We start from the raw sequence: 13,488 nt of genomic DNA, 5'->3' as shown, positions 1-13,488 counted from the left end.
AACAGTTTTAAATTCTTTCAAAAACTAGAGAAGAGACCCACTAGGGGAGACAAGTAGCAAAGCAAGCTGTTTTGGTAAGAAAGTAAGTCCAGTGGTGGTGGCGTGCCTTTAATCCCAGCACTTGGGAGGCAGAGGCAGGCAGATCTCTGTGAGTCTGAGGCCAGCCTGGTCTACAAAGTGAGTCTAGGACAGCCATGGTTACACAGAAAAACTCTGTCTTGAAAGAAAGAAAGAAAGAAAGAAAGAAAGAAAGAAAGAAAGAAAGAAAGAAAGAGAGAAAGAAAGAAAGAATCAAGAATTTGTAAATCCAAAATTGGGCAGAGGATAGAGCAAAAGCCTAACTAAATAGAGACAGCACATAGAAAATGCTTGGGATTTCTTAGTCACTGGAGAAATTCAAATTAAAATCACATGAGCTGCTATGAAATACCTGCTGGGATGGCTACAATTAAGGAACTGGTAGCGTGTAAAATAGTGCAACCACTTTGGAGAGTATTTTTAGCCATTTATACAAACATATGCTACAGTGCAATCCAGCCATTTCACTTCTAAGGGTTTTCCTAAAAGAAATGAAAGCAAATATCCATAAAGAAGAAAATTTACCACAGCTTTGTTTATAGTATCCTCAAACTGGAAACAGCCCCAGAGTCAACAGGAAAGTGTGCCAGCACAGTCGGTACTTACCTTGCCAATGAAAAGTAATGAATTACTGATGCATGCAGCAGCATGAATAATTCCCAAAGCAACGACACAGAAACGTAGATACTACATATAAAACCCTAGATCCGGGCCTGGGGGTGCACACCTGTAATGCCAGCCATTGGGAGCTGGAGATAAAAAGAGTAGTTCGAAGTTATTCTTGGCTCTATAGTGAGTTTGCTTAAGCCAGCCTGGTCTACAGGAGACTCTGCACACACACACACACAAAAAAAGTAAATTCAAACTCAAACCCCAGGAAGTATAAACTAGTCTGTAGTGAGATCAGAGCTACAATTTTTCCAAGAAAGGAATCCCAAAAGGCACAAGGACCAAGGAGCGCATTTAAGGTGATAGATAGGCTCATTATTTTTATTGTGATGACATCATCAGAACTCTGCATATAGGTCACAAGTTACATTGTATACTCTAAAGATGTGTAGTTGATTGTGTGCCAATAAATTTAACGGGAAAGGAGCCATTGAAGGAAAGAAATTGAGATTCATGGTAACATTGAGATACACAACCATGTCACCATGTATCCTGAGCATTTTCAGCCTGAAGGTACATAGCTTCTAAACTTAGTATGTTCTCTTTAGTTCACCTGAAATGTTTTGTGTAATATATCTGCTAAGCAAGACATGTCCCAGCCCTGAGGGGTTGTGTGTATGTAGTAAAAGGTCCTCAGTTCACTCATCCTGGGCCCCAGACCAAATTCTCTTTGAGGAACAGGCAGGATAGGGTAGTGGAGACAGTCAGAGGCACAGATGATGGTGGTTTGATTTTGCAAGCAAGTCAAAATTCTCCAGAATCCTTCCTCGTCATTATGAAGAGCTCTCAACCAAAGCCAGCCAGAAGTTTGTGTGTGTCCGTGCTGAGGTGGCACACAAGTGCACTCTTGGATAAGTCTGCCTCTGTTTACTTAGGCAGACAAGAAGCCACTAGAGATGAGGGCCTGCTCTTACAGGCTCAAGTTTATCCACACTTACGAGCTCATTCAACAGCCTGCTGTCCCATCCCCATGACTGGGTACCATCCTGGGCTTCTCATGTCCAGGAGTCTCTTCGGTGAGAAATTTTCATCTCCCTGTGAAAATCCCTCATTGGACAGTCAGTTATTTGCAGAGACACGGGGGACCATATTTGTTGAAATCAGATAGCCCAATGGCCTGAGTTTAGAATGGGTGCTAATGAGTACACAGACAGCCTGGCCCAAGGATGCACTTCTCAAAATGTATCCTGTCTTTAAGTGGCATGTGATAATAGTTTCCTTTTTCAGTCTCTTAGGCTAAGGCATGGCCTGTGTGGGTTGGTTTCATTTTGATGACATTTTCCCCTTCCTCTTCGTTTCCTCTTTTCCTCCCTCCATGTTGACCCTCCTGATGATCCCATTCACCAAAGGAGTCTCCTTGGGCACCAGGGTATGCCTTCTATGCACGTTAGCTGGCAACAGCTGTGTGACTCAGAATTGAGGTGTCTGATTGCATCCCAACCAACTCACAACTCTCTCACAGAGATATCTGTGGTCTCACTTAGATAACCCTGAATCTCATCACACTTTATATTGTATTTTTTCCTTTTATTAAAAAAAAAACTAAATATCTAACAATGTCTACGTTCTCAAATATCAACCTACTCTATCATTGTCTAGAAAGATAGTTAATTCCTGAAATAGTTTTAACCTACTGACAGCAACATCCCTGAAAGAGAATGTGCAAGTGAGTGGGGAAGATGGTGTCTGCTAGGCTCCTCCCACACGCCACCATTGTCCTGGGTTCCTGGCTTGTCTGCAATCTCACGCTTAAAAGGACTGTCATTTTGCATCCTAACAAAATCCGGGCTCTGCCTGCTGTTTACACCCAGTTGGTCAATGCTGGTGAGGCAGAGATTTAGAACTAGTTCATGTCTTTTCACACATGTATGTTGAGTTCCTTGCCTCCCTAGCAACAGATAAACCATAAGCAAATGCTAGCTCATGCTACCTAGCTGGCTCCCTACCTCGAGAACAACACATGGGGGGAGCAGTGGCTGCTGCTTGGTCTTTGCACGACAGGACTAACCCTGTGGCAGCGTTGCCCCAGATCTTACTAATCCCTGCGCATTTGGTCTTCTACATTATGGATGCTGTTTAGTCAGCAGAGGAAACTGTCTTGAAGACCCACATGAAAAATGTTCACACTTGTGTATTTCTCAATACAGAGGTTCCCATGGATGAGTGCACCGATTCAAGTCACATTGGTTGGCTTTTGGTAAGTGGACATTAGCCTTAAAAAAAAAAAAATAACCTTCTACTGTTATTGTTGTGCATGTAATTTATTCACTAGGTGTGTGCATCCTGTAATCGCAGTAGTCAGCAGAGAAATTACACTTATACAGTTAATGTTTATACCTATGGGAGGTTGGTGACACAAGAGGAGAGTTTTGAAGTGACACCAGCCCAGAATGCCTGGAAGTTGGGCCTCCAATAATTAGAAAGATGAAATTGTCTGTACAGGAACCTATACATTTAGCTATTTGGGGGTTCTTGTGTAAACTCCAGCTACCCTTTTGGTTTGTTGCTTTTGTTTGTCACTTAGGTGGTTAAGCGTATTTGTAAGGCAATCTTGTGCTTGAAGGAAAGAGAAAGGGGTTGTTACTAAAATGTATATATAGGGGAAAGGAAGCCAAGACGTGACCACTTCAGCCTGCTGATCTGTCCTTCTGTTTTGTGTTTTAAGTTTGGTGTTCGCCACACCCCTGTGCTGTGCTCTGTTTCCTCAGAAGAGGTAGGTGGTGGTTGTTTGTTTGTTTGTTTGTTTGTTTGTTTAATATTTTTGTCAATTTTGACCCTAAAGATGAGCCTGAGACCCAAGTACAGCTATTTGATTTCAGTAGTAAGAAATCAGGACTCTAAAGGACCAGGGAAGTTCATGCTTCTGAAAGGAAGAAACTGGGAGGACTAGCTCTGACGTGTGAGACCTCAAGACTCGCTCTACCCAGGTCTTTACTGCCCCTACTGTTACATTTGAAAATGTTTCAGCCTTTGTGAGAGAAAGTCAGGCTACCTGTTGCATACTTTGCTTCTATGACCTTTAGTGTGACCACAGGCAAGCACATCTGTAGTATTTGTGCACTAGTATGGATTCCTTGACCATAGCTCTGTTCCTGGGGTGGGGGCGAGGAGCTGTTTATAGCCCAGTGCTGTGGTCATATGAGTCGGTGAGTGTCATTGCTGGGTGCTCTTACCAGCGGTGAGACCTTTTCAGCTAGAAATAAGAGGTAAACAGGCTTCGCAATTGGCTTCTTCTGGTTCTTTGTGAGTTCTGAAGAGAGCACGATGCTTGTTTTGCAACCATGTGCAACCTTTCTGGTGTGTTTCGTGCACCAGCCCTGGATCTCTGAACCTGTGTCCTCTTCCCTGCTCTTCCCAGTTCAGGTCCCCCATCTTTGCTCACGTGATAACCTTCTTCCTTCTGCCTTGTCCCAGTTCCATGTCTGTGACAAGCTTGGAGGATGAGTTGCAAGCCAGCATCCGAAAGAGTCATCCTGAGTTACAGCGTGTGTACTTCAACAAGGGCCTGTGAAGCCAAGATCGAGCCGTGGAGGGTCCTCCTGCCATCTGTGAACCTCCCGAAGCCACAGCAGTGAGGAACTGCGTGGCAGGGCATGCGTGATGGGGCGCTCCCAGCTCCAGAAGTCTCTGTGAGATCTACGTTAGAGTCAAACTGCCAGTCAGGAGCCTGACATTTGAATCATGTTGTAATTTACAAAAATACCCTCCTAGTAGATTTTAATGACACTTTTTTTTTTCAAAGCCCCACCTGGAGCTTTCGAAAGCACTGGCAGGCATAGCCTAGGTGCTCAGTTACACGCTCAGTAAACACTGCTCATCAATCATTGGAAAGGTTGCCGATTTGACTCCCGGATTTCATTTCTACTTCTGTCCCACAGAGGTCTCAGCAGTGAATTGGAAAAACACAAAAGGTCTAAGACTAAATATCCAAGCATAAATACTAAGGGAAATTTGCCTCCAGATTGGCAATGGATCAGCCCAAAGTAGATGGTGATAAGAAGTGAGGTTCAGAGCGTAAACACTCCATACACCGCCTCGCAGTCAGCCACAGACCAGGGTGGCAAGCCTTCCTTGTGGTACTGGATTCTCTTGGCTGATTTTTCAGTTTGTTTAGTGTTCTTAAAATATTAATCGTACCTCAAAGGTACTTTATGATCATGAATTTCCACCAAATGAACTAAAATGCACACGTCAGGTCTTAGGGGTGTACTCAGTACCGGTGCAATGTGACTGGATGAGTCTGCTTCTTTCAGAAGTGAAACCATGGTTCTCAGTCTGCGCCCCACCCTGTTGGATGACCCTGAAGCTCCGTGGCTTTGTCTGTCTATATTCTCTCTAGTGATGTCATCACTGTGATGTGTTCAGTGTCATGTTGGAAGTCTGTGGATGTTCCACATCATAGATAAGCCACTTGTGACACTGAGTGTAAATCATTGTAATTCAGAGATTTGTAAGTGAAAAAAAAAAAAAAAAGACTATCTGGTTTCTGTAGATCTGCCCTCCCCCATAATGTGTCCAGATTGAATTTCCCCGTAAAGAAAAACTGGTGTGCCTTGTGTCTGTGTTCTCTTGTCTCCAAAAGGAAGGATGGATCTGAAGCTCTCAGCCTTCCCCAACGCTGCTGGAATCTTCTCTAGAGTTAAATACCAAGCCACTTGAAATGCAGTTGTTTCCCATGGCGTTCTGGCCTTGGACGAGCCTTGGTGCCTTCAGTGCTTCTGTCTAAATGGTGGTGAGAGCCCGGAGCTCAAGCAGAGCACCACGGGTGCTTGGAGGACACTTTTAGAAGAAGCTGAAGACTTTGAGGTCCTCCTGCCAGCCCATCCCGGAGTCCTTGCCCCTGCGCGTGTGTAACTCGGAGGACATGAAAACTCCATAGCTAGTTGGGAGACTGACCAACTCACCAAAGTGTCAGCCCAGGTGTAGCCAGAACGGTGCAGCAGACGTGCAGCTGGGTTCTTTCAGATTTGTCTTTTGAAATGTTGACCTTTTAACGCTTTTGTATAGGGATACTCGCCATGTGGGTTAATTGTGACTTATTTAAAAAAAAAAAAAAAAAGAACAAATGAATGAAAATTGGCAATCTTTGCTGATCTTTTAAAAATACTTTTTCAGAAGAAAAAAAGCCACCCGAAGTGCAATACGGCTGCACGGTGACTAGTTAGTGTGTCTCTGACGTGAGATGGTTGTGTGTGCGCGTGACTGACTAGCAGCTATCAGTATTAGTGAGGTGTCTTGCCAACATCAGAGCCAATGTGTCACTGCAGTTTAACTGGATGAAATGTTAAATAAATGCAGACCAAAAATAAACTCTCTTTTATTGGCCTGTAAAGTGTACAGTTTGAGTGTTGTAAGCTGCGCTGCCTTTCATCTGAGCACTTACAGTAACCCCTAGTGCAATATCTTGTGTTATGCCTGTCCCTTATCAGTGCATCCCGGCTTTGGGTTGCTGGTCTTCCACCCTTGAACTCCACAGGAGCGGTACCCCTGTCTCCACAGTTAACATAGCCAGAGACCCCCCCCAAAAGAGACCTACACCATCGCAAAATCACAACCTCACAAACTCTTGACTGTAACAAACATCAAAATGAAGGGACTTAACAGTCACTGGTCATTAATATCTCTCAACATCAATGGTCTCAATTCTCTAATAAAAAGACACAGACTAACCGAGTGGATGCATAAACAAGACCCAGCATTCTTCTGCATCCAAGAAACACATCTCACCCACAAGGACAGACATTACCTCAGGGTAAAAGGCTGGGAAAAAATATTCCAAGCAAATGGTCACAAGAAACAAGCTGGGGTAGCCTAATAAAATAGACTTTCAACCAAAATTAATCAAAAGGGACGAGGAAGGACACTTCATACTCATAAGGGTAAAATCAACAAGATGACATCACAATTCTGAACATCTATGCTCCAAATACAAGGGCACCCACATTAGTAAAAAAAAAACTGTTAACAAAGCTTAAACCACTCATCGATCCCCACACAGTAATAGTGGGAGACTTCAACATCCCACTTTCAATGAAGGATAGGTCGTTGAAACAGAAACTAGGCTGAGAAATAACATCACTAACCAAAGCCATGAATGAAATGGACCTAACAGATGTTTACAGAACTTTCCACCCAAACACAAAGGACTATACTTTCTTCTCAGCACCCCATGGAGCCTTCTCCTAAATTTCCCCCCTCTATTTTGTGTTCTTTGAAGTCGGGACCTGTTGGTTGCTATTGAGAATAACTCTATAGTAGGGCACAGTAGGGCCTACCTTTGTTCTTAGCACTCAGGAGGCAGAGACAGGTGGATCTCTGTAAGTCTGAGTTTGAAGAGATAAAGTACCATGAAGCCCTGAGGACCTGAGTTCGAGCCCCAGGACCCACATAAAAAGCTGGGTGTGGTAGCTGGCAGTCATTTGTAGCCCAGGACTGGGGAGACACAGACCAGCAGAGCTCTTGGGCTCACTGGCAGCCAGCCTAGCCTAATAGATGAGCCCCAAGCCGATGAGAGACTGTACATCAGAAAACAAGTTGGATGGCTCCAGGAACAAGCCCAAGGTTGGCCTCTGGCCTCCAGGTACACACACACACACACACACACACACACACACACGTGTATATTCTAAACCAGATTTTATGATAAATGCATAGATAGGTTCAAAGTAGTTTCCTCAAAGTAGTCAACAGTTGCTATCTATGGGTTTGGAGATAATCCTTATTCTCTTTCAGTTGTCTGATTCTTGGATTTTCTAGAAGGCACCTGTAAAGGTGCGGGATTCTGAGCAACCTCCTAGCTTGAGTCAGCACCTAAATCTTTAGTCCTTCTGGAAGCGTTCACAGAGCCTCCAGCCCTGGCTGGCATGGGGGCTGCCCTGAAGAGTCCCTGGAGTTGCTGAGCCAATCACAGCTCGCCTTCTGGTTCCAGCTGCTCACTGCAATGACACAAGTGCCAGGTTCCTCAGCACTTCCTTGTCAGGCCTGAGCCAGGCTTTGCTATCCAAGCTCCAGACCAGAAGGGAACGGCAGTACTGTGAGGTGACACCAGAGAGCAGCATTGCCTGCAAGATCTTGAGGCTGGTGCTAGATGCTTCCAGGAGCTGTCTGCCAGTGGCCAGAGGCAGCAGATTAGCTCAAGTATGGACCCCCTGCATTGCCAGGCCTAGTGGCAGGTGGTCCTAGAAGCTTGGGAAAGTCGAGATTCCTCCAGCCGTAGCTGTTGAAAAGATGCCCTGGTTTGGAATCCATGGGCAGGACGGACTAACCCTCTCTGTGTGCATCTCTTTAGGGTACGTTGTGAAAAGGGGTCTCAGTAGAGGTAGGAGAAGGACTGGGCTGAGTCAGATCCTGTTCTTGCCCTCCGTGTTACCAGTGCTGACAATATTGCAGGGGCTCAGAAAATGAGAAGTGAACTTGTTGAGGAAGGGGACCAAAGTGGATCTTCCCTCAGCGTACCCAAGTTGTCTCTAGTGATCCATCCCCACTGAGCAGAAATTGGCAGGAAGGAAACTCTGCTCACAGGGAAAGGCACCATTAGGAAAGGCCTGGAGCACAGAGCAGCATGCAGCAGCTTCAGGGAAAGTCCACGATTTCCGGTCCTGCCAGCTCTGAGCACTGTGAGACAGCATGACTTCACCCTCAATGCTGGCTACTTTCATAGTCTGGCACTGTCACTACTTTTTTGATATGAGACATGTCAATTTGTCTCTCTGAGCCTGGCTCCTCATGTGTGGTGTAGGCCAATCAATTCCACTGAGCAGCCTGAACAGTAAGAGATCACAGGAAACTCGTGGGCCAGTGTCCTGTTTCTGTCACTCTGTCCCTTGTCTTTTTCTTCTATAACAGCATCAAAGTGGAAAAGTACCCACGCTGCTTCCGGTGGTCCTGGAGAGCCATCCAGCTGCTTCCAGGGCCAGGAGCACCGATCAGACAAGGCTGACAGCAGTCGGGAGCCAGGCCCCATTCTCTTCCCTTTTTATAGTAGATTGTGCTCGACTCTGATCATGAAAATGCTCACTACAAAAGAAGTGTCTCTGAGGAAGATGGCAATATGAGAGAGAAGCTTTTTAAAACTAAAAATAGAGAGGAAAATACCAGTTCTATTGAAATAGAAGAGCCCAACCTCATGGTACAAACTGGATAATAATTTCAGACCTGAAAGGAGAGGCTGGGAATCCTCACTGTGGGGTGAGGAAAGGTTGGGGGTGGGGGGAGATGGGGGCTTTAAAGGCAGTGTGTGGATGAGGATGGAGCAGGCAGCACAGGCCAGGAGACATCAAGGTAGGTGATGGTGGTGCTGATGGTGGAGAAGGAGGAGGAGGAGGAGAAGGAGGAGGCCTCTATGTGAAGTAGGGCTGCTGCATAACGAAAAGCAGTGTGTTATGAACTTAGCATAAGGAACAAAGGAATCCCCAGGTGCTTAAGCAGAGCCTTCCCACAAAAACTGGAAGGAGGAGGCAGATCTGAGTCCATCCATCTGGGAACAGAGCCAGAGAGGGAGGGTCTGAAGGGACAAGGACAGAGAGGGACAGCAATAGGGACATCATCAAAAGTTGGCTGAGCATTCGAGCACTCAGTGTTTGAGTATGCACGGCACACTTCTGGTTTTGTTTTGTTTTTTAATCCCTAATTTCACTCCAGGTTCACCTGAGAGGGGATTAAAGGGATCTAGTACTCTGTTCCCTTCTAAACCTTTCTCAGTGGGAGGATGGGCTGGACACTGGGATTTCAAGCTCTAGGAGCCTATTTTAAGAAGCACCTCTGGCTGAGAACTTCTTCTAACAGGAGCACAGCCAAAGTCTTTCAGTGCTTTTGGCAATGCTAGGAAGCAGATTAAGACCCTCACAGTGACACTTGGTGCAGCCCTGAGCAGAGCGTATTGACATGAGTTCCCCCATGTAAATCTCACCCACCAATGAGCCCCATTTTGCAGAAAGTCAGTTTATTCACCGAGCCGCCATTTCCCCTAGACAACACTTCATTTCATTGCCCCCTGTAAGCCTGTGAGTAGCTTCTGTAGACATTTCCACCTCGTAGGTGGGGACCGTGACAAGTCCAAGATCTGCCAGCTACTACGAGACAATGAGAGCACTGGGCAGGGTTGGCACCCTAGCCAACACGACACACTGGTTGCCTGCCACAGCCACCTCCTTCCAGGCCCAGTCCTCGGCCTGCCTTCTACCAGTGTCCAGATGGACAGGGCCAGCTCTGTCCCCATGTTAACAACCAAGATACCATGAAGCTGACTAAGGCAGGCAGCAGATGTCTCCAAGGCCACAGTTCATCGGCTACACTCATGTGCTTTGGAGAGGATTTCAGATGAGTGTAACCAGCTGCTTGAAAGATCAGGTGCTGTCTGGAGACCCACAGCGGGCACTATTCCGGGTGTGCATCTGTTCTTTGGTCTTTGGTGGGCTTCAGGGTAAGGTCTCAAAGAAGCATCTTTTCTCCTTGCAAGGTGGCTTGTTCCTGCACACCGACATTCCCTGTCTATTGGTGCACAACAAACCACTGCGGTCGCTTCCTTCAAGAGCTGTCTACGCCTCCTGAGCCTGTACCTGGCCATGCTTTGCCTCTCCTGGTCTTACCTGGAGTCATCCCAGGAGCTGCCTGTGGTCACTGGGAAGCCAGAGGTGGCCTCAGTCGTGTGCATGCCTGGTAGTCAGGCTAGGGCACTTCAGTGCTCCTCCAGGTAGCCTCTCACCAGCCAGAAGGCTAGACATCGTCATCGTCATCCCAAGCACTTAGCACACTCCTGAGTGTTTGTATATGTGCAAAGGAAATTGTTCTCACAGCTAAACCCAGAACAATGAAGGGAGGAGTCTGGGAGTTCACATTTATTTTGAGATAAGGTCTCATTGGGTCACCCAAGAGCCTCGTCGTGTTTAGAAATGTCATTGGCATGTGATAATGGCCTGTCCCAGGGGCCTCCATCGGAGGCTCCCATAATCTCTTTTATGCTCAGAATCCCAGCTTCTCCTGTACCTCATAATCCTGGATCCCTGACTTGTGGACCACTATCACCCAGGCATTTATGGCTCATTGCCATCTCACCTACTTAACAAAACACCATTTGCCTCCCTAATGGAGCCTACAGTCTTCCCAGTCACAAGTTTCTATCTTGTAGTACCAATCATGAGTCTCTTTCTACAGAGCGGAACTCACATTTAAACAAGAAAGCAATGAGCTGCACCCATAACAGTTGTGCCACTATCGCACCACCAGGCACATCTTGCCTTGCACGTTGTCAATGTAGCATGCAGAATCCATAACTGAGAAAGACTGTCCCCAGCAGACTTCATAGTACTTTGTAGCGCTGTACTAAAATGTAGTATCCTCATCAATAAGGAAGGATTTACCATCTAGTTCTGGGAGGCATCAAACACCAGTGGTGACAGCCCATATGAAGATAGGGGACCTCCCTAGCTAACAAATTATAGAAAGGGACCCCCACCCCTGGCACTGAAACTTTTATCCAACAATCTTATTACTCTTCGGCATATCTTTTTCCCACTCATATCTAGCACTTTCATTCCATCTCTTTAACTATTTTTTACTAGTTGTCTAGATGCTTTTCCGGGTTTATAAAACATTCAAGGGGTAGCCTTATGTAATAAAGCTTTGTTCATAGGATGGGCAAGATACCTGATGGCCCATTGGCATCCACTTCATAGCATCTTTCCCCAGGAGGAAATGCTTCTATTTGTGGAGAACTGCTATACAACAGTCCACAGCAAAGCCATGGCCTGCATGAGACTAGATCCCAAAGCACAAATACTTCACTGAACTCTTTACCCTGTTCTCAGAGTGGTATCTAGTCATTATTTTGTTTTCGCTATCCTGTGTATGATTCTGCTTCTGGAAGCTCTGGGGGTCCAGAAAACCTCTGACACAGACACAGAAGGGCACACCTGTATATACCATGATATATACCACAGCAGCAGCAGCACATCGTATATCTTGAATGTATTCCATCTTTGTTGTACTTTTGCAGGGATAGAGATTAGACCCCAGCCTCATGCCTCAAACATTTTTTTAAAGTAGGCGTTAGCCCCCTAGCCCAATGCTTATAGGATTCTGTACATTGGTGCCCTGCGAGTCAGCATGTTGAACCTACCTCTGATCTAAGCTCTGGGTTTGGCATTAGCTGAGTCACTGACTGTCTTGGGCAAGTCTCACACTGCTCACCTGTAAAACAAAATAGTCAGAGCAAGACTGTGAGGAGGACAAAGATGATGTGATGCACGGAGACAGCTTGGCACAGTGCCTGGTGCACAGGAAGTGACGGGTAAAAACGGGAGCCATGATTTCTTCTCTCAAGTGGGCAGCACAGTGCTGTCTGGCCCTGAATGATAAAGTGTTCATGAAAGGTTGGTTGGTCTTGCTTTCAGCTTGGGCAGGAACAATAATTGAAAACAGAATTTCCCCAGGGAATATGGACCAGGTTTTAAAGAAAACAGCTGAGGCTGTGGGGAAGACAGCTAGTTGGCTGCTAAGGAGAGGGGACTTGTGAAATGCTGGGCCTTTATTTCTGCATCAGTGCTCCATTTATCCTAAGAGTTTTTATTTAATTATGCATGGAAGGTAGGCTCAATGGGAATCTATTTGCATAATAAAAGGAGTGATTGAATTCAGTGCTGTGGTGCCTTTACCTTGCAGGATGCCCAGGCCCAGTCTCTTTGTCTCCTTTCTAATCATTTCTGGCATTTTTTAAAAGGACAAAAAAAAAAAAATGTGGCATAAGGACATACCAATTCCGGGGGGAGGAGGTGCCATGGTAACCAAAGGGGTTAATTTGACTTATGGGCAGGAAGTATTTCTTCTTTCACTTTTCATATGAAGAGCAATAGCTAAAAAAGAAAGTTGCTCAGTTGCTAGGTTTGTCTGTCAGTCCGTCTGTCTGTCTGTCTGTCTGTCTCTTCATTCCTCAAAATATGTTAAGACATTCTGAAAACATACCCGTTTTTTAAAAAGAAAAAAAAACAAGTGTAAACTTACATTCGTTGAATAAACTTGCACTTGTCCAGTAAGTGCATGCAAAATACATTAAATTGATTTAAGTTTCAATTTTATGATAATTTGGAGATGCAAGAAATTCACCGGCTAAGTACTTCCTAGAGACTGTAACATTCTCAAGTCCTTGCAAAGTTCTGTGAGCTGAAGTTTGGGGAAGGGTAATGGGGGAAGGGGGCCCGTATATGTGACGATTCTACGAGACTGGTTGACTGATTAGAACGTTTTAGTGTGGAGAGTTGGTAAGTTACAAATGCAGGCCAAAATTATAATGTCCTGTCCTTAGTCTCCTTAGTACCCACTCATTGCCCATCTCTGTGTCTAACCTAAGGTCCCTTCAACCGTCAGTTAAGCCTTTAAAATGTGCTACCTTCCCTGGTTGCCTCCTTCCGCCAACCCAACAACTGCAGGCTTCTTACCAGGTAGCACCTAAAGCCTCTCAATGCCTCTGCTTTGCTAGACTCTGCTTGTCCTCTTACAGCAGTTCTGATCAGAGCTCTGTTAAGACTCATTAGGGTAAAGCCATTTCCTTCCGGCCTTGGGTGGAGCCCTAATATTCAAAGCTATGCAGAATTTAAGAGTTAATCAATTCAGGCTGTCAATCACCCATATAAGATCAACCCTCAAGAAAGTAGATTCACCTAATACTGTATGGTCTTGTCTTTTATGGTAATAAGCATTTCTTGTAGTCAACAAATACATAGATAGACCTTGTGTTTTAATTCAATC

The 13,488-nt window shown here is 45.5% G+C and overlaps 1 protein-coding gene across 2 annotated transcripts in view; it reads left to right on the top strand.

Annotated features, from left to right (window-relative positions):
• Window positions 1-6,073, top strand: part of SFXN1 (sideroflexin 1) — a 40,357-nt gene extending 34,284 nt beyond the window's left edge. For both annotated transcript variants that reach the window (XM_084794011.1, XM_084794012.1), the window contains exons 9-11: window positions 2,895-2,944; window positions 3,413-3,460; window positions 4,162-6,073. In XM_084794011.1, coding sequence (XP_084650137.1) covers window positions 2,895-2,944; window positions 3,413-3,460; window positions 4,162-4,258 — 195 coding nt within the window. In that variant the 3' untranslated portion in view covers window positions 4,259-6,073. The remainder of the gene's footprint in view (window positions 1-2,894; window positions 2,945-3,412; window positions 3,461-4,161) is intronic.
• Window positions 6,074-13,488: the final 7,415 nt, after the last annotated feature.

This window comes from Acomys minous (assembly GCF_964271855.1).
Source record: "Acomys minous genome assembly, chromosome: 9".
Classification (NCBI taxonomy): Eukaryota; Metazoa; Chordata; class Mammalia; order Rodentia; family Muridae; genus Acomys; species Acomys minous.
This window is presented reverse-complemented; position numbering and strand designations above follow the sequence as displayed.